General features: G+C 38.5%; 1 protein-coding gene across 6 annotated transcripts; it reads left to right on the top strand.

Annotated features, from left to right (window-relative positions):
- Positions 1-188: 188 nt before the first annotated feature.
- Positions 189-17,494, top strand: LOC127809765 (uncharacterized). 6 transcript variants are annotated; one of them, XM_052348821.1, is made up of 9 exons: positions 190-541; positions 1,157-1,238; positions 1,346-1,630; positions 1,851-1,911; positions 15,180-15,307; positions 15,502-15,564; positions 15,749-15,859; positions 16,165-16,304; positions 17,218-17,494. In XM_052348821.1, exons 1-9 carry the CDS (start codon positions 474-476, stop codon positions 17,234-17,236), a joined length of 957 nt encoding a protein of 318 aa, XP_052204781.1. In that variant the 5' UTR covers positions 190-473; the 3' UTR covers positions 17,237-17,494. The 6 variants fall into 6 exon arrangements, 5 of the variants coding, with proteins under 5 accessions (XP_052204782.1, XP_052204781.1, XP_052204783.1 ...); XM_052348818.1 differs by having other exon boundaries at positions 191-541; positions 1,174-1,238; XM_052348820.1 differs by having other exon boundaries at positions 192-541; positions 1,174-1,238; positions 15,735-15,859.
- The last annotated feature ends 4,536 nt before the right edge of the window (positions 17,495-22,030 follow it).

The raw sequence follows: 22,030 nt of genomic DNA on the forward strand, positions 1-22,030 counted from the left end.
CATGAAAAGCAAAGAATTATGGTTGCAAATAGAATTTGCCAACCCCTTGCCACGGAAAGACTAATCTGACCCACAAACTCAAACTCAAATCCCATCCACATTTATCAGTGAATTCGTTAATTTCCAGAATTGCCACTGCTTGCCAACGTGGCGAGTTTCCAACCCGACGCCTACTCGTCCTCGTCGGATCATCCGATGCTACTGCCTAATAGTTGCATGCATTTTTTGGGTTTCCTCATTCTTCAGTTCATCGTCAGTCTGGGTTTTTGATTCCTTCCAGTTCTTCTGGTTTTCAAGCGTCGCAGTAGCTCTCACAACTTTCACAATATTGTGACAAAAAGGTTTATCTTTGGCGATTCATTTCTTTAAATATCGGTGTTTTTTCTTTTCCGTATAATCCTTCTTCTCTGGCTACGAAAGCCAGGCAACAAAGGGCGTTCGTCTTTGATGGGTTTGCTCACTGTGAACTCTCTATGGGCAATCAAACCAAGCAATCTATTATCTCTGACCTACCTCGCCTGCCGACCTTCTTCTTTCACATGTAAGTTTCCTCACTCTTCTTTGAATTGCAGTCCCCCGTTTTTTTTGGTTTTCTTTTAATTTTCGGACAATTAATACTCGGCTTGAAATTAAGTGTCCATTTTGGCATGACTGCACTGTCACTAGAATCACTTCTACAAAAGAAGGCTCTTATAAGCATCATTTTTAAGGATGAACAGTTTAGCGATTAGCCTAATCATTTTTAGCAATAAAATTGCCCAGAATGGTATTGATAAAGGTGTTTATGTAGTTAATTTTATTTGGAAAGTGCAATGATTGCAATTAAAATGTTGATTGAGAATAGTTCTGTATAGAAATAATTTTCTTTTCTGCTTCTGCTTTCCGTTACAAAACTTCTCTAAGTCTTCTTTCAATTTGGTGTCTCATAAAAGTTTTGCGGTTCTTTCCATTAATGCCTCATCGCTATCTTGCATCGAATTGCTGCTTGTTTGTAAATTGGCTTGTTTTAGTCTAACTAGTCTTGAGTTGCTCAGTATGTACTTCTGCTTCCTGCAAGCTTGGAAACCCTCTTGCTTGTTCAGCATTGCTTAAGGTTTTTGCCTACATTTCGTAATTGTTGGTTTTAGGTTTGCTTCATGCTTTGACTATCCCAAAGTGGTCCCATTTGGTTAGGTGGGAGGTTTAGTAGCTCTTATAATTCTTCAAAGCTCAGATTTGCTCTTGCCAGAGTATACAGTGTAAGTTATCAATTTGATAACCTTTCCACAAAAAAAACAGATCAATTCATAATGTTATAATTTTCTTCTTGTAAAATGATTTCTTTATGCTTCCTTGTGGATCTCAGATAAGGGCTTTTGCAAAGCAGAAATCTAGTAAAAAATTGAGAAGACAAAATGAAGCACAGAAAGATTTAACTTCACAGCTGAATAGGGGTTCAAATGATGATTATTCTGGGATGGAAGATAGGTCTTCCCCAGGAATTGATGATTTTCAAGACAGCAATAAGGAGTCATCATTTGAGAAATTTGATTCACGTAGTTCAATTTATATTCCATCCAGGAGTGCTGTGCTTCAGGCATGCACTGTGACCTCCAGTCTGATAGCTGCTTTGGGTGTTGTAATCCGGCAGGTCTGTCTCAGTTTCTGTATTGTGAGAAATTTTAAGCACGTGTCATGACAGGGTCAAAGCTTCTTTATTGTTTCAATTGTAAAACGATTTGTGTTTGTATACTGTCATGTATCAATGAAAATATACTTTTATACATATACAATATTAGAATTTGTAGAAAGATTTTTTTACTTCATTATCAATGCATTTTAGAGTTGCATTTTTTGATTGGAATTTGCAGGTTTCTCATGTTGCATCAACAGAAGGATGGCCGATCCATGACTGCTCTACAGAAGTACCTTGTATATCTTTCTGACTGTTCTTTTTCCCTTCTTGTCTCATGATGGTGAAGGAAAAGTATATAGTCTTTATTTTTAAAGTTGATTAGTTTTAGTCTTATTGCCTTCAGGTGAAAGCAAAACATTTTCAGTATGCATATATAGGGCAATACCTTATAAATTTGAAGCCAGCAAACATTGCAGTTATTTTTGAAGTTGATTGGTCGTAGTTCTTATTGCGTTTGGGTAATAGGAAATCATTTTTGGTACATCCATTTGCATAGGGGCAACACCAACAAGAAATGCATAGGGAAATACCTTATAAATGCAAAATCTGCAAAATATGAAAGGGGCCATTACTACTACTACAACAGCAGCAGCAGCAGCACAAACCTTAATCCATTCTGTTGGAGAAGATAGATAAAAGAAAAGGAAGATTGATTTAAAGCTATAGACAAGTGGATAAGAAGATAAGATTGGTATGAGAAAAGATCAGAACAATTAAAACTAAGATGATAAAGGGAAGAAAGGATGAAGCAGATCTCAAAAACAGATTAGGGAATCCAAGTTCAAATTCCTTCAAATTTGTAAAGTAGTATGTTCAAATTTGTTGTAATCTATTTCTGTAATTTATGAGAGTTTTTAGGATATTTTTGTATATATAATTCACCATTCGGATCAATGGAAAGCAGAGAGGAACATTCATAGTTCTCCTATTCATGGTATCGGAACCATGTTCTTGTGGCAGATGTTTCCTTCTTACCTGCTGAATGTAGAATTCCTTAAGTCCACAACATGGCTGAAACTCAATCACCCAGTGAGACGTCTACTACCATCCCTCTTCCAACAAAGAATACACAAGTTCCAGTCATTCCAACAGCTCTCGACAGTCACTCCTGTTATGACCCTGGGGATAGAATTGTAATAAGGGAAACTATTGTAACTGTGGTAACAAGCTAGTGGTTAGATAGTTAGAACAACCTTTACCAACCTTGGCTGGTAGTTAGCCTTAATTGAAAGAAGTGCCTTTAAAGAAGGTTGTTGTAGAAGGAGAAGACATCATTGAGAATAATCAGAATTCGTTTTCTCTCTCATTCGTCCAATTCTTCTCTATCTCTCTCGTTCTCTTCTCTTTCCGTCTCTCATTCTCTTTCTTCCTAAGATTTCCATCTTTCTTTTAGAATTCTGTCAATTGCTTAGCTCTTAATTGAAGGGCTTGACAAGTGGTATAAGAGCCGGTGATATTCGGCGGATTCCGAGCGCAGTTGAAGGCGATGGTTGACGGGTGTAATTGAAGGCGGAGAATTTCAGCAAAAATTGATCGGAATTGGGTTGTGCAATTGAAGGTGGTGGCTGATTGTCAATCGGGAGGGGGTCGCGCAATTGAAGTCAGAAGTGGCGAGCAGAAGCTAGTACGACACGATCAAGAACCAAGAAAATTTGAGATTGTGAATTCTGACCATTGACGTTTTGCACAGTTAGTCGGTGACGGACAAGGCGAATCATGGCTAAAGGGACACGTTTGAAGCAGCTCGAGGCGCATATGGAGGCTTTGGAGTCAAGTGTGGCGCGTACGCAGAAGGATGAGGCGGCCCATCGGAGGGATATGGTGGCCATTCGGGAGGGTATGGCGGCCCATTGGGAGGACATGGCAGCCCTTAAGGATAGCATAAAGGAGCTGGAGAGGGGCCAAGAAAGGGCAGACTTCTACGACCAGAAGATCAACAACATGTTTAACATGCTGTCCGCCTTACTGCAATTCCGATTGTCAGAAGAGTTCCCTCCAAGATCAGGGTCGGAAGTGCTATTTGACAAAGAGGGACTTTTGCCTAGGCTGGAGGGGCTGAGGATGGTGGAAGATCGGGTTGCATGGGAACGTGAAACTCACAGAGATGGGATCTTGCCTAGGTCGGAGGGGTTGCGGATGGCTAATGATTGGATTGCATGGGAACGAGAAGCCAATGGCAAGAGTCTAGCTTATTTGAGCGGTGTCCATACCCCTATACCACGATTGGAAATTCCAATCTTTGAAGGGGTTGCCCCTCCCCCCTCCCATTTTTTTGCCCGTTCCTTTTTTTTCCCTGTGCTGTGCTTGTGGCTGTTTGGTGGTCCCTTTCGTCCAGGCCTCCCCCCCCCCCCTAGTTCAAGGGTTCTGTGGTGGTTTCGGTCTGGCTTGTTTCCTTTTGTCGTGGTGACTTCCATCTTGGTACCATGGAATTTGGCAGTGTGCTCCTGCACCAAATTTTATTGTGGAATGGGGTTGTTATTGGTGGCAGAAGGATCGAGTCTAGTTCCTTCTCCCCATGGGTTTTTCATCTCCCCCTCTCCTGCCTCTTCCATCTCCCCAATTGTCAGTATCCCCTTCCTATTATGGGCAATTATGGGGTTGTGTGGTTTTGGTCTGGCCTATTTCCTTCTGCCGTGATGACTTCCATTCTAGTACTGTGGAATTTGGCAGTGTTCTCCTGCACCAAATTTCATTGCAGAATGGGGTTGTCATTAGCGGTTGAAGGATTTGGTCTAGTTTCTTCTCTCCATGGGCCTTTTAGCTGCCCCCCTGCCTCCCCCCTCCCCATTCCCCCTACTGCCCCGTCTCTCTCTTCCCTCTTTATTGTGCCGTGCTTGTGGTCTTCTGGTGGCTCTGTCTATCCAGCTTTTCCTTCCATTGCCATGTTGACTGGCCTACTACTGTGGATTTGAACTATCTGCTCTTGCCTCCTTCTTCCTCTCGGGCCGGGGATGTCTTTGTTGATTGGAGGCTTTTGCATTTGGTGGGCTCCCATGGGTTACTCTACTTTTTTCTTTTGGCCCTTTCTCTCTTTAGGGTGACGGTTTACTGTTTTGCTACTCTCTATTTCTTTCTACCTCGCCGGTTTGAGGCTTTTTAGTTGTAGCCATGCAGCTCTCTTTTGTTTCTTGTTTTGCTTTGTTTCTCGGTTTGTGTAGTTTTCATGTTTGCGGGGTATGTCCCTGCATTTTCTTGTAAACGCTTTGCACTTTTCTTCTTTAATGAATTTTTATTTACAAAAAAAAAGTCGAGATGGTGGGTCCGCCACTGTGAGCGGTTCTTCGAACTATATCGGGTTGGGGAAGAAGAGAAGGTGACGATGGCAATGGTGTATCTCAACGACACTACGAACGCCTGGTACCAAAGCTAGAAGCAGGCCGAAGGGGGAATAGTGTCTTGGGTGGCGTTTTCAGAAGAGCTGTGTAGCCGATTTGGTGAGAGGAGCATGGCCAACGTGGTGGAAGAGTTTAATAAATTGAGGCAAGAAGGGCTGGTGGAAGATTACTTAAGGAAGTTTGAGGAATTGAGGGCCTTGATAGAGATGGCCCATCCGAGTTTGCTTGAGCCCATAGTTCTAAAAGGCGAGAGGAGCATCGAGGTGCAAAGGGTCCTGGAGCCTGAGGCGCGAGGCACACGAGGCGAGGCGTGCCTTTGCGAAGCAAGGCGCACCTTTTAGAAAAAAAACTCAAAATTTTGTAAAATCATAAACAACTATCAAATTATCAATAATAACACATGCATATCATTCATGATTCATCATCTTCAAATTCTAAACTAACAACATCAAAGTTGATTCATTCATCATGCAAATTCTAAACTAAAAACATCATCAAAGTTCAAACTCAAAGTCTCAAATTCAAACAAGTACCAATTATCATGCAAAGTTCTAAACAAACACATAAATACTACAAGTCCACAATCAATAAAGAAATTTTAATCAATCATCATCAAGAAGACCATCAACATCAAGGTCAATATCTTCATCATCCCCTTCAATCACCCCTTCATCTTTTTCTTCCTCTCCCAATTCTTCTCCTTCTTCCAAGTCTTCATCATTTTCGGTCTCTGTCTCACTTTCCTCCTCCTCTTCATCTCCTGAGTTACTCGCTGCTTTGAAGTCGAAGCCGAAGTTGAACCAGATTGTGATCGAGTTTGTTTAATTCTAAATCGATAACTAGGCTCTCCAACTCCTGCAGCTGCAACGACATTACTCCATGTCAACCCATCCCCAATGTCATCTGGAAAAATAGTTTCATCATCTTTATCATTCTCCTCATCAAGCTTTCCAGTCAACCATTCATTGCTTTCATCAATGTGGGTCAATATGATAGGTTCAATGGTATCACACATTTGATACCGATGCCTCAATGCTCTATTGTATTTTACAAACACTAAGTCGTTTAACGAAGTTGATCAAGCCTGCTTCTCCGTTTAGTATGAAGCTGCAACAATTTATGCAAAAACATACTAAGAATAAGTTACATGAAACAAACTAATTGCTAATAAAAATTGTAAGTGTTATTTGTACAATGCACTTACATTTTCAAACACACTCTAATTACGTTCACACTCAGATGAACTACAAGTCAAGTTAAGAATTTTAATTGCAAAATTTTGCAATGTGGGTGTTGACATTCCATATTAAGCCCACCATTCAACTGTCCAATAAAATTCATGGGTTAATTATCATCTATTATCTAGAATGATTATATATATAATGTAATATATATATGTGTATACCTGGTGATTTCTCAGTTCTCTTTCAAATAGCCATATAGTTTCCAAAGAACCCATTTGTCTTGTTATACATTGAAAACTTAGCATCAATTTGGTCTTGAACCTTTACTTCTGGATTTAACTTTTTAATGTATTCATATAAGCCAGTCACGATCTCTGGATTTATACGTTTAGCCTTATAAAAATATTATGGATTCGAGTACCAACCAGCAGTGTGCAGGGGGCGATGAAGCTAAATATCTCATCGATTATCAATGATCTGAAAAATGGGTGCATACTTCTTTTCATCCCTATTAAAAGAGTTAGCAATCGCTTCTTTGGCCCTATCCATGGCCTCATATATGTATCCCATAGCCGGCTTCTTCTCACCATCCACCAAGCGCAGTACACGCACCAATGGACCGGCTACCTTTAAAGCATATACAACATTGTTCCAAAATGAAGGCATCAAAATCACTTCTACAACCTTTTTAGCCCCCGCTTCTTTTACCCACTTGCTTGTCATCCACTCCTTAGAGGTAAACATCCTTCTAAGGTTGCTTTTCAGACTATGCATCCTGCCTAAAGTGATAAAGGCAGTTGCAAACTGTGTTTTTACAGGCCTCAACAACTCTTTCTAGTCAGTAAACCTTCTAAGCATGTTTACTAGACCCAAACGAGTATGGATGTAGCTATTCACCATAACAACTCTCTTAAATGTCTTATTTATATTAGGTAACTTGAAAATATCTTCCAACATTAAATCCAAGCAATGCGCTGCACATGGTGTCCAAAACAACGTAGGATATTTTGCCTCCAAAAATCTTCCCGATATTATTTAGAGTGAAATTAACAAGATATTAGTAAATAATAAATATCTAATGAATATTCAAATTGTTCTATTTATAAACATAATACAAATTACAAAAATAAATTTCATACCTGCTAAAACATTGTTTGAAGCACTATCGGTGAGCACTTGCACCACATTTCTTACTTCAATCTTTTCCACACATTTACTTAATAATTGAAACATCTTTTCCCCAGTCTTTGAATAGCTGGAACCATCAATAGACTTCAAAAACATACTTTCTTTAGGATAATTGACTAAAAAGTTAATCAATGTCCTTTCCCTCTTGTCTTTCTAGCCATTTGACAAAATGGAACATCCATATTTGGCCCGCGCCTCTTCATGATCTTTCATCATTGTACGAGTGGCTTCCATCTCTTATTTGAGAAGGGGAACCTTGACTTCATGGTAACTAGGCGGCTTCACACCCGGATCATACTGGCCAACTGCTTCTATAAAGACTTTAAAACTGTTATATGTCATTGCATTGAATGGAATGCCTTCATTATACATCCATCGTGCAAAGCTTCTACAAACTTGAGCTCTTAACCCCTTTTTTTTGTAAAATCATTCTCACCCAACCTTGTTTGCCTTCCTTTGCTCTTGCTTTTCAACACAGTAACTTCTGGGTCTTTAAGAAAAACATCAAGTGGACCCTTTTGTGCTGGCCCTTTAACACTACCAATACTACTAGTACCACTTCCACTTTTGATAGATACATTGTGTCTTTTTCTACTTTGTGGCGGGCCTGGTGGCTCCTCCTCCTTATCATACCCTTCACCAAATTGACAATCATCATCTAACGATGCCATATTTCGCTCATCCTTGTCATCATTCTTCTTCTTTTGCATGTACTCTTCAATCTCTTGTTTTACTGATGGAGGACATTTTGGACAAGTTTTAGTATTCCTAAAACCACCCACAAGATGTTGTTTCACCTGAAATATACCACATTTTGTTACTTTACAACAAAATTTACATGTGATGGTATTTCTATCATTAGGATCAACTTCAAAGTAATTCCATGCCAGATCAGTTTTGGAAGTTGTTAACGACATTGACTGGGCTATTGCAACACAGTTCTAATTTCCACAAAATTCTCCAATCAACAAGAAAACAACAACTGTATAAAGAGAGAGCAACAATGAGAAATTAAGCAAGTAGGCAAGAAATAATCAAATAAAACAAGAAAAGAACTCGTGAGAGCAGGCTGGAACCAAGAATGGCAGCTGGTTTTGGTGGGCAGCGGGTTGCTTGACAGCTTGAAGAGCAGAGGAGAAGAGATGAGAGGAAGAGAGGAGAAGACGAGAGAAGAAGAGAGTGAGCCGTGAGCTGCGAGCATAGGAGAAGAGAGGAGAGGAGAGGAAGAGAGGAGGCGGGCGCAGCTTGATAGCAACGAAAGGAAGATCAAGCTGATTGGTGGCTAACGCTAGAGAAGATGGGAGTTTTCGGTGGCTGGACAGCTTGAGGAGGGTGTTTTCGACGACTCCCATGGTGTTTCCAGCTGCTGGCTTAAAGGTTAAAAGGAAAGAGAGAAGATGGGAATGATGTCAGGACTCGGGAGGAAGATGGGATGGGAGTGACGAGCCTCAACTTGTGCTGCCTAGGTTTTAAATAAAACCTAGGTTTCTTGAGGTGCGTCTAGGCGATCCTCACACCTCGGTGCCTTACTGTGTAAGGCAAGGGCCTCCTGGAAAACGTGTCGCCTCAGCCCAGTCGAGGCGCTAAACTGGCGCCTTAAGGCGCCTTTAACATCTATGCCTGAGCCTTACTTTGTGTTGAGTTTTATTAACGGGTTGTGGGATGATCTACGATTGGTGGTCAAGATGCTAGGGCCATTGTCGGTTAAACAAGCTGCAGAAAAGGCACAATTGCAAGAATTGACATGGGAAGCTGTATTCAAGAAGAACAAGGAGTGGACACAGCCTTGTTCGCAGCCTAGTCAAGGCCTAAACGCAGAGTCTGAGGGTAATCTCAAGGCTGTAACATGGGCAGCAGGTAAAGGAGAGGCTAAGAATGCTACTGGTCCAGGGGCAAACAAGAATCAAATTATGGAACAAAGGGGACAATTGGGCCTATGCTTCAAGTGTGGTGAGAAGTACAGTTTGGGGCACCAATGTCAAAGGTTATGCTGAGAATGGAGGGTTCTCATGAAGAGGGTGCGGAAGAAGAGGAACGGTTTGAAGAAGAATATGTTTCCCATGAGAAAATAGGTGAGTGCAGGGTGATCATCGGAGAAGAATTACAACTGTATTCTATACAGCCTGAAGTCCTTGAAGGAAAGGCTGATGTAGCAAAGGAACAACCAGAGGCAAACGTTGCTACACTTCTACTACTCAAAAGGGAAAAACAAACAGTAAGAAGAAGAGAAGGAGGCAGCAAGCAGTGAAAGCAGGGATTGGTTGAACGTAGCCATCACCGTAGATTCTTAGGTAAATTCTTGGGGACAAGAATTTTCTTAAGAGGAGGGGAATTGTTACGACCTCAGGGATAGAATTGTAATAAGGGAAACTATTGTAACCGTGGTAACAAGCTAGTGGTTAGATAGTTAGAATAGCCTAAACCAACCTTGGCTAGTAGTTAGCCTTAACTGAAAGAAGCGCCTTTGAAGAAGGCTATTGTAGAAGGAGAAGGCATCATTGAGAATAATCAAAATCCATTTTCTCTCGCATTTGTCTCAATTCTTCTCTATCTCTCTTGTTCTCTTCTCTTTCCCTCTCTCATTCTCTTTCTTCCTAAGATTTCTATCTTTCTTTCGGAATTCTTCTCGAAATTCTGTCAATTACCCAACTCTTAATTGAAGGGCTTGACATTTCAGATTACTCAGCATAAATTGAATGGAACCAACTTTAGAGAATGGTCCCAATAAGTTATGCTGGTAGTTCGGGGAAAAGGGAAGGTTGGTTAATTGACAAGAGCAATTTCTAAGCCTAGCACAGAATTAGCAACCTATGGCGATTGAGAGGTAGAGAATGCCATTGTCATGGCTTGGTTGGTCAATTCAATGGAACCAAAAATTGAAAGAATCTACTTGTTCTACATGACAGGCAAGGAAATTTGGGAAGCTGTATAAGAAATATAGTCAGACATGGAGAACATTGCTTAATGTTTCCAAATTCGGTCTACTATTCGAACCACAAGGCAAGGTACTAAATTTGTTATTGAATATTACAATACTCTAATAGAATTGTGGTAGGAGATGAAACTATTCTATGAAATCATTTGGGAGTGTTTTGAAGATGGAAGAAAATATGACAAGATGATAGAAAATGAGAGAATGTTTTAACTTTCTACATGACCTCAATTTTGATCTAGATGAAGTAAGAGGCAAATTACTTGGAACAAAGCCTTTTCCATCTATAAAGGAAGCTTTTGTAGAAGTTAGGCGAGAAGAAAGCAAGAAGAAGGTGATGCTAACTGCATCAAGGCCTTCCAATAACGATGTATATACACAAACATCAACCTTGGCTACTTCATGGATGAAATCACCTAACACATCTAGAGAAGAGTCCCAGAAGGATAAACAGTGGTGTGATCATTGCAATAAGCTTTACCATACAAGGGAGACATGTTGGAAAATTCATAGAAAACCAGCAAATTGGAAGCCAAGGAATCAAAGGAAGGGGAGTCAATCTGACTATGTGGTAGAGGCCGAAGCTGGAAAACCAACTAATCTAACTCTATTAGCAGATTAGTTGGAAGTGTTACATCTGTTGTTGAGCCAAACCAAGGTGATTAAATCTGAAGCTGCAGATAATCCTAATCCGGTAGTATGTATGGCCAAACAAGGTACATCTAGATACTCCTTAATCTCTCATAAATTCTCTACAGACTATTAGATAATAGATACAGTGGCTTCGAACCACATGACTAGTTCACTTAAGATGTTATCAGGTTATAAACCTTGTGATTAAGGTATTACTATTTCTATGGCTGATGGTGGTACAACATCTATGGCTCAAGAAAAAGGAACAATTTTTGTGGCAGGCTTAATCCTAAAATCAATACTATATGTGCCTAATTTAAAATGTAACTTGCTATTAGCAAGCAAACTAACTAGAGAAATGAGTTGTTTGATAACATTTTTCCTATCTTATTGTGAATTTCAGGACCTATCTTCAGGGAAGATGATTGGCAGTGCTAAGGAGAAAGTAGGTCTCTATCATATTCCAAGACTTGGTCATTCTCTTGGATCTAGGTCACATATTCGATCCTCCTTGTCTACTGTTTCAGAGTCTGAAATCATGTTATGGTTTTGTATCCTTCTCTTTTCATTAATTAAAGAAGCCATATTTTTCATTGTGAACAATATATCCTTGCTAAACAAACCAAAAGTTCACATCCAATTCATATCTATAAGCCTTCAAAACCATTTCATCTGCTCCATAGTGACATTTGGGGGTCATTAAGGACTCCAAATTTAACTAACACTCATTGGTTCATCACATTCATAGATGACCATACAAAAGTTAGCTAGCTATTCTTAATGAAAGACAAATTTTAAGCCTATCTTGTTTTCAAAAGGTTTCATTAAATGGTAAAAAATGTCTTTTAATCCTCAATTCATGTGTTACGTTTAGACAATGGCCAGCAATATTTTTCCAATGACTTCAACCATTATCTAATTAAGCATAGTATCGTTCACCAAACCTTATGCCCTTACAACCTTTAACAAAATGGGGTAGGAGAAAGAAAGAATCGCCATCTTCTTGAGACTGCAAGGGCTATCATGTTCGCTCATTCGTTACCAAATTCCTACTTGGGAGAAGCCATTCTCACAATCTCATATCTCATTAATCAGCCTCCCTCTAAGGTTCTAGAATTCAAGACTTCCTTAAGTGTTTTTCTTGACTTCTACCCTCATCATACTTGAGTCCTAAATTCTCTTTCCCCAAAGGTTTTTGGATGTACTGTCTTTGTACTCAAGTACCAACCTACTCAATCCAAGCTTGAACCTAAAGCTCTCAAATGCATATTTGTTGGCTATTCTCCTACTCTGCAAGGATATAAGTGCTACAACCCTACTACCTGACGCTTTATTGTGTCTTGTGATGTCTCTTTTCTCAAGCATCAACAATTTTTGCAAAATATTCCTCTACAAGGGGGCACTCCTAGTATTGAGCAATGTTGGGACTCCACAATATCTATTCCTACTTGTTCTCCTCCTACCCTTCTCCTTCCCTACCCATTCCTAAACGTGTTCCTGAAACACCTCAACCTATTTTTGAACTAGTCCCAGTCCCTGTTTCTACCCAAAGCTATCAAGGGGAAGATTAGAACACCCAGATTCAAGAGGATGATCAGGCTTCTGACAAACCATCATTGGTTTATTCCAGAAGACCTCGTGATCCTTAGCTAGTCCCATTGTTTATTCCTGAGATAGGTCCAAATGCTGGGACTATGGAAGATGTTGATGCTGTGAAAAGTTTGGAATCTAAGGGATTTGATGACTTAGATATCCCAATAATACTAAGGAAAGGGGTGAGATCATGTACCAAACACCCTATTTCCAATTATTTGGGGTATTCACACCTATCTCCTTAGTTCAAGCCTTTTACTGTTAGCATTAATGATATTGTAATTCCTAGAGATATATATCATGCATTATAGGATGAAAAATGGAAGGCAGCAGTTATGGAAAAGATGTAGGCCTTCGAAACCAATGGCACTTGGGAGGTTGTGAGACTACTTGATGGAAAAAAAAAATTGTGGGTATTTACTGTGAAGTACAAGTCAGATGGGAGCATAAACAGGTACAAGGCTAGACTAGTAGCCCAATGATTCACACAAACTCAAGGACTACGAGGAAACGTTTGCCCATGTAGCTAAGCTAAACTCTATCCGGGTACTACTTTCATTGGTTGTTAATCTAGACTGGAAATTACACCAGCTAGATATCAAGAATGATTTCTTGAATGGTGAGCTAGAAGAAGAGATCTATATGAGGATACCACCTAGCTTTGAGACAAAGAATATAAGGGGAATGTACGTAAACTAAAGAAGTCACTATATGGCCTTAAGCAGTCCCCTAGGGCATGGTCTAAGAGGTTTAGTGATACTCTATATGGGCTTGGATACAAGCAAGGGCAGGCAAATCATACCCTATTTATGAAAGAAGAACAATCCTAATTGTGTATCTAGATGATATTATTATCACGGGGGATAACAACCAAGAAGTTGAGAATCTCAAGAAGCAACTAAGGAATGTATTTGAAGTGAAAGACTTGGGGGAATTGAGTTATTTCCTTGGAATGGAAGTGGCTAGAAGCAAAGAAGGAATTTTCATATCCCAAAGGAAGTACACATTAGATTTGCTAAAGGAAATGGGCAAACTTGAGTGTAAACCTACCAGTACTCCTTTACAACCCAATTGGAAGAACAAAGAAGACAACAGAGGTGAATACCAAGTGGATAAGGGAAGATACCAGCGCTTAGTGGGAAAACTAATCTATTAATCTCACTTGTCTAGACATTGCATATGCTGTAAGTATTGTTAGTCAATTCATGCATTTACCCACAAAAAAGACACCTTGAGGCAATACACCACATCCTTAGGTATCTCAAGGGAACACCTGGGAAAGGACTGATGTTTAGGAAGAACTAATTCAAGGTGCATTAGTAGATATGTAGATGTAGTTGGGCTGGATCCATTGAGGATAGCAAATCTACATCAAGGTATTGCACTAAACTATGGGGGAACTTGGTTACATGGAAAAGCAAGAAACAACCGGTAGTGGCTCGTAGTAGTGTAGAAGCAGAGTATAGAGCCATTGCTCAGGGCATATGTGAGGTTATTTGGTTAGAAAAATTGATGAAGGATCTAAACATACTTATATCCTCTCTAAAATAGCTCTATAGTGACAGTAAGTCGGCAATAAGTATTGTAAACAGTGCAGTGTAATATGATTGGATGAAACATGTTAGAATTGATCGACATTTTATCAAACAAGAGATCGAAAGTGGAGACATAAAACCTTTCTTATGTTCCTACTAAATTTCAAGAAGCAAACATTTTGACTAAGGCAATGCAGAAACAAGGTTTTGAATCAATTAAAGGTAAGTTGGAAATTATGGATATCTATTCACCAGCTTGAGGAGGAGTATTGGAGAAGATAAGAGAAAAGGAAGATTGATTTAAAGCAATAGACGAGTAGATAAGAAGATAAGATTCGTATGAGAAAAGTTCAGAATAATTCAAACTAAGAGGATAAAGGGAAGAAAGGATGAAGCAGATCTCAAAAACAGATAAGGGAAACCAAGTTCAAATTCATTCAAATTTGTAAAGTAGTATATTCAAATTTGTTGTAAGCTATTCCTATAATTTAGGAGAATTTTTAGGATATTTTTGTATATATAATTCACCATTCGGATCAATGGAAAGCAGAGAGGAACATTCATAGTTCTCCTTTTCATTTTTCACATTCAACGAGAGAATTTTGGAAAATTTGTTAGGATCATATAGATGTAGTATTCTAGCATACCAAGCTACTCAAAATCAGGGAATACAGTTTTGGATGATCCTTGGAGCATCATGAACGGATGCTACTATTTACCATCCAAGCTAGCTGATATTTAACCCAATTATCACCTTGTTGCTGAGGAACTAATCTTGACAGTGCTTCTATTTTTGTTTTTTCCCTCTTAGGCTACATAGGTCAGGAAGCCAATAGTTTGCCTCAATTTACCAATCTTCATACATGTGTCATTGTCTATGCAATATTTGGTTTTAAGGCACTTGATGAAGCCATGCTATCTGATTTAAATCTGGTCCATAACTTGCGGATATCCACAACTTGACCCTAAATTGAGGATCATGATGAGGTTCATATTCATGGCATTGGCATGTTAGTGTTCCTAGTGTCTGTTACCATTATATGACTTGCATGCAGTGTTTCATTATTAAAATAGACTTGCTGATACTTGTTGATGTATATACAGTTGTTAGCTTTGAAATGTGGCACCTGCAGTTGGTTACTGGAATAGTTATAGTGGTATCTTCATGCCGATACTTGCTATTAAAGACATGGCCAGACTTTGCAGAGTCTACTGAAGCAGCAAATAGGCAGGTAGCTCCACTCACCTTTCTGTCTGGTCCTCTGGATTTGTCTATCTGCTCTGTGATCAAACTATCCCCATCGGTTGGGAGATGAAGTGTTAGTTACATCTCATGGCTTGCTATCAATAATAAAGCTGTGAGTCTGTATATGATCCTTAAGTGCTGTAATGATCTAGTAAATTTGGTCTTTGCTTCTAAATTTAGGTTCTTACTTCACTGCAACCTTTGGATTACACAGTTGTAGCATTTCTACCTGGGGTTAGTGAGGTAAGTCAGCTTCTTTTTGTTTTTTGTTTTATTTTCTTTCTCTTCTTTTATCCCTGTCGTGTAAGTGTATCTTTGTGTCTATATAATTAGTTTCAATTTTCCTCTCCTTTTTTTCTTTTTCTTTTTTTGGGACTGGATGGCATTCTTACATGTATATAATGGTTACTTAGGAACTCTTTTTTAGAGGTGCATTATTGCCACTTTTTGGAATCAATTGGATAAGTATCTTGCTGGTTGCTGCTCTTTTCGGTGTTCTGCACTTGGGAAGCGGGCGGAAGTATTCCTTTGCAATTTGGTAATTGACCTCCTTGACCTGCTGGAGAAGCTATTGTTTATTGACTTAATTTTTCAATACGTTTCTGAAGCATTCATCTCCTCCTTGATGAAGTAATATTTTTTGCAGATCATGGTTGTTTCCTACTAAAATTTTGTAACATCCACTTGCACCTGCATTCTAGTGAGTGCAGCTGCTGGGGATTCCATATAAAGTTGCCATTTTTGGCAGCATCAAATCTTTTGTAATTTCCAAAGGCAGAATTTTTTAAACTTGTTGAAGAACTTACGGAGATTGTATGGTCTCTTGCTGGTTATGTTTACTAGGGCAACATTTGTTGGCTTTGCATACGGTTATGCAACAATTTTGTCCTCGAATCTCCTTGTGCCAATGGCTTGCCACGCAACAAACAATTTGGTTGGAGGGCTTGTGTGGCGCTACACATCAAAATTATCGAAATAATAAGGTATATTCTAGGGCCCTACAATTTTGAATGCTGCATATAATTGTACTTTTAAAAGTTTGTGATGCATGTATAAGCATTTTTACTTTCTTTTTTCTCATTGTGACCTGCAAGATAAAAAATGAAATTAAATATACCCTTGGTATCTTATGACATTGAATGCTTTCCTATAGAATAAAATCAATAATTTGCCGCCTTACCATATATCTTTGATCATGGTTAGCATATAGTCCATGGAATCAAAGACAAATCTGTGAAAATCTTGCCAAATATATATGAAAGTGTTGCCAATTTGCCATCTTACAATGCATATTACATGTTGAAATTTATTTCGGACAACCAATATTACTGGGATATTAGTACTCAAGATATGGATGGATGTTGATTACTCAAAATTTGTGGTGATGATTTTTTTCCTTATTCTCCCTTAGCATTAAATGAGTTGTACGTAGAATGAAAATCAGCTAGAAAAGTGGGTAGGAATTAGAATAGCAAACTGAATTATAGTACTACCATTTTCGAACCGGCCACCTGATGAAGTGCATTAACTTACCCAGTGAATGTTCTTTTGATTATAAATAAACCCCGGGACCAACTTCAGTCAAAGATCACTCAAAAACTGAAACTTTTCATGTGTTTTCTAGGAATCGTCATGAAGTCTTGTATGATGGTCTGTACGTTGTTTTTAGTTGTGTTTGCTGCCCAGTTCGGGCTGGATGTTGCCAGTGGTCGCCTTTATCCTTTGGCTGTCAATCCCAAAGGCTCCAGTCCGGATGAGACCGTTGTTATCCCCTCCTTTCATTCTTGTTTCTTTCAGTTGCAAGATTGCAATGCCGTCTGATGAATGAACATTTGTTGCTTTATTTTCTGATTGGGCTTCTAACTAATTGACGGTTTCAATTTGTTGAATGAGCAGCTTGAGAGGGCCACTGTAAAGTGGGGCGATTTTGCTGCGAGTGCACTGAAGAATTACATCCAGTCTGTAAGAGATGCTGCCCTGCCCTTTTAAGATTGAAAATGTGTGGGTGCTTGTAACTCAAATAACTCTATATGCACAGTTGCTTTGTTGCTTGTAGCACAGTTTGTAACTCTGTATATGGCATTAAGAAGGGATTACAAGCCCCTGGCTGCTCCTGATGAATGTGCTTTCATTTCTTTACTCTAAAATGGATTTACATTTGGCTCTTGTTCCAGTGAATATCTTGCAGGGTTAACTGCGTTTTGCTCTTACTCTGCTCCTTCAGCTCCATGCCCTGGCCGCCCTTGGCCCAACACAACCTCATGCGTATATATATATATATATATATATATAGTAAATTTCAAGGATAAATAGATAAAATTTTGAAGAATACACTAAGGTAGTTTTTTAAAATAAGTAAGATAAGATTGTATCAAAATAAAATTAAATTGTAATTTTTTTAAATTAATATATAGAATAATTAAAATAAGATTAGAAAACATTTCAAAATTTTTATCAAGTTGTTTGTTAAATTTTTTAAAATACATTGAAGAACACAAGTGTAATTTTTTCTTATCTGTAATGATCAAAATATATTTATCTTGACCATATCTGCGCTTGCCACGCGGGGGGGGGGGGGGGGAGGGAGAGGGGAGGAGATAAATATATATGAAAAAACTCAAATAAGAAGTCACGTGGGAGGGAGAGGAGAAGAGATAAATATATATAAAAAAGTTCAGATAAGAAGTTACGTGACTTATTTTTTAAGAGTAACTAGATAAGTTTAACAAACACATTAAGAAGGACAAAAGTTTAAAATATTTTTTATATCTTACATTTTAAATTTATATCTTAGTTAACACATAATATGTAAGTGAATTAAGTATAATTTTTAATTTATACAAAAATTATATATATATATATATATTGGGTTGGAAGAGGTCAAACTCGTAATCACAAATAGCGATATATATTGAACTCAAACTGGATGATAAAAGTTACTAAAAATAATGTACAACTATTCTATTGTAGATATAATTCAAGAAAAGATATGGTTGAAAAATATACCAAAGAATTGTCAATGCGCATATTTCCATCTTTGCTTGGAATAATGCATATCACGTGGGATTGCCTTCACGGGATTTAGTATGTTGGTACCACGTGGGCTCATCTCATGAGATTGTTCATGTGTTTAGATAGGTTCTTCAAAAGGAATATATTTAATTATTAGGAAATGGTGGATCCCTTATTTTCACACATGACAATATTAAAAAAAACCTAATTCTCATTCTATTAAGATAATATTACAAAGATATTCTACTATTACAAAATTTTGTCCTCAGGAGTATAAGTAAGTGACGAACAAGTGATATATTAGGATTTGTACTAATAGATCATAAATTTAATACTCGATCTAAACAAGAGCAAAAAATTTGCCTACGAAAGACAACGTAGAGCGATAATACCAAGAATCTTCTACAATATTACCATACCACAAATGGGTTTAATTATAAGAGTTGCTTATAAATAAGCCATGGAGATCAAATTAGGATCACTCACTTCAGGAACTCTCGATTACATTTCATCTATCAATATATTTTCTAATCATCATGAAGTCATCATCGGCGGCAATACTAGCCGCCTATATGGTCCCGTTCTTGGTGGCGTTTGCTGGGCAGTTTAAGTTGAATATTGCAGCTGCCAGCGGTCGTCTTCCTCATTTAGTCGTCAACCCTAAAGACTTTAAATTAGACGAACCAGACAGTGTTAATTTCCAGTCCGTTTTATTTCTATATATCTATCCCCTCCTTTTTAATTTTATTTTTTGGGATGATTATTTTTGTGCGATTTTTAGTGTTCGTATTTTCGATGGGGAGGGAAAGTAAATCGTAGGTTAAGCCTTTGAGTATAGGACGATGATCAAACTCGTAACCCACTAGATTCAGGGGCAAATTTAGAAGGCAGGCACGAGCTACAGCTCCCAGATTTAGCCCTTCCCAGATTTACAACGCAAATCTGGCCCATTTAGAGGGAGGAGGGCTGAAATGACTTATGGATCTAGGGTCAGCTCTCCCCCAGATCTACTTCTAGATCCGCCCTTGATTAAATTGACACCAATATATTGCTCATTCAATCGTTTGACCTATATCTCACTCCATTTTATTTCTTGAATGTACTAATAGTTGCGTTATTAAGTATTAATATTTTGAATTTATGAATGAGCGAGCAGTTTGCATGGGACAGCCTTGTTTGACGAGTCGCTGTGAGTGTGATCTTTCAAAGTCGCCACCAGTCTGCAAGCGGTGCTTCCCATGAAGATCGATTGATGCCGGCTTTTAGTTTTCTTTTCTTAATGTAATGCCTTTCATCAATGAATGAATGTAGTTTTTGCAAACCCATGATGTGCTGATTATGATTTAATAGTGGCTTAATTATGGGTAAATTTATTTTCTATTTTTTAAATTTTAGTCATTTAACTCAAACACCCTTTTACCTTTAAAATTTATCCAATCAGCCATTAAAATTTTCAAAATTAGACATGATATTCTCTCTATTACTAATAAGGTTAATTGAATTGACTTTAGAGTCACTGAATTTTGAGTTTTTAATCACAGACACCCTTAAAACATTTTTGAAAAGACTAAAACTGTAATGCTTGTCCCATCGGACCGCGTCACTATGCCAGGGGTCATCGTATACATACATATTTCATTTCTTAAATACATTCCTTATTCTTCAAATACCGTATTTCAAAGGAAAACTCCCAGCAAATCATTAAAAATGCTGAAACAATAATCGAAACCTGATTTAGTACATAATCAATTAACTTTATTTATAATATAAGAATCCGAACCATAGTTAACATCATATCCTCAATATTGAAATATATAAATACATGGAGATTCCATAATATTCTAACAAGGCTAATCATCAATAAAGCATCAGCTAAAACATATTCGAGTCAGCACGTTGAATCCATCGGCTACGCCATCACGTGCCGTCATATCCCAACCTGCTATTTGCCTAAGCTGCAAGTCTAAACTGGAACGTTGAATGTTTTAGGGGCATAACTCATTAGAAGATGAAATTTCTAGTGAGGGTTCAAAAACATATATATGAATGCATGATGCAATAACATGAACAACATTTTTGCCCTTTAATGTAACTTTTCAGGCTCACCAGCCCGGCTAGGAATCCTAGGCAAATCCCGAACCTCTGCACAATAAGCCTAACATTATTCCATCAATGCCCTTAGGGAATTACGACTGCACTCTGGGGGCAACATCCCATTCCCATTCACAAATATCAATATGACAATAATATTGTGCCATGCAAATATTACGACTTTCTAGGCAATATGACAAAATGAACATTACATTCATAAATAGCATGCATATATAACAATCATATTATAAATATAAGTTCTTGTGAGAAAAACCACTCACAAAATCAGGTTTAGGATAAAACTACTCATCTTTGCCCAAAGATCAAGACATCTCGAAAAGCGCGCATTACCTCGATATGTGTGCCTGGCCTCGAATCTCATGTCAACTCTCAAAAGTTGTACCAATCAATTTTTCTCGATCACCTCAATCATAAAAAGAATACTTAATCACTAAATATCTCAATATTCTATTTTCTTCCTATTTTCCTTCATTTTTCCTTCTAAAAATTCCAATGAATACTATTGAGACTATTTTCTCAAATCTATCTTCACAACAATTCATAATAGATTATGAGCTTCAAAGGAAAAATACTGAACTTACTCAGATATTACGTTTTCACGCAAAATGAGGCTGTTCGGTGCGAAAACTGAGACATCAGGAAGCCCAAATCCAAATCCTTTTGCATAGGCCTCTAGAGCTTGATTTTAGAGGAATTTAGCAATTTTTTTTCAAAATTTTTGGAGTTTGGACACGCCGCACTCGCCCAAACAAAATGTTCCACACGCTGGCGCGTGTCCCACATGCGCCGATCGTCTTCAACCTCCAGATTTCGGCTAGCTCACGACGCTTCTAGTTTAATGGTCATATCTCCTTCATTCGACCTCCGATTGACCCCCCCCATTTGAACCTATGGCTTTCTCTTTTCGCCCTCTACTAGATAATAGCAAAAAATCCCACAAACAGAGCCATTTTCAGACTGCTCAAAGCTATTTTTCGGCGAAACTCATTTTTCCGACGAGGTTTCGGATCTCCCTCATCTCTCAACCAAAATGGCTCAAATTGAATAGGAATGAAGCTCTGGAAATGGAAAACAAAAGCCCCTTATCCAATTCTCCCAATTTATTCACGAATTTGCAGATATAAGAAAACTAATTTTTCAAAGCTTTCGGCTGTTGCTATTTATAGGCAACCCAAACTTCTCAAATGCCTAAGGCTTGCTAAACCAACATCTCCAAGGCCTCTATCGCCCCTGGATCAACCTATTTGCTTCAAAAATCGATTGCAATGATGACTCGCATTGCTTCCCAAATTCTGCCGAAAAGTTGGTCAGCTTTTCTTCAAATTCTGGCCATCTTCGTGGCTGTTGTCGGCCCAAGCTTGATCCTCAAGCATCCCCGACCAACCCCCATGCAATCCCATGGCTTAGATGTGGCTGGTCGGCAACCAGAAGATGCTGGTCGTCCATGGCAAGAAGCTTCTTAGCTTCAAGTTTGAAATATTACACTTTCACCCATCTATTTTTGTCTTTTATGCCTTGGCCCATTTTCACAAAGCCCCTAAACTTTTCAATATTGCCATCACGACTCTCAAATCTTAAAAACTTC

The sequence above is a fragment of the Diospyros lotus genome, chromosome 9 (genome assembly GCF_014633365.1).
Source record: "Diospyros lotus cultivar Yz01 chromosome 9, ASM1463336v1, whole genome shotgun sequence".
Lineage (NCBI taxonomy): Eukaryota > Viridiplantae > Streptophyta > Magnoliopsida > Ericales > Ebenaceae > Diospyros > Diospyros lotus.

Coding starts and splice junctions, on each gene's coding strand:
- LOC127809765 (XM_052348818.1), top strand. CDS start 448: ATGGGTTTGCTCACTGTGAACTCTCTATGGGCAATCAAACCAAGCAAT. Junction 1,239..1,345: donor CTCTTGCCAGAGTATACAGT/GTAAGTTATCAA, acceptor TGTGGATCTCAG/ATAAGGGCTTTTGCAAAGCA. Junction 15,308..15,501: donor CTGAAGCAGCAAATAGGCAG/GTAGCTCCACTC, acceptor TTCTAAATTTAG/GTTCTTACTTCACTGCAACC.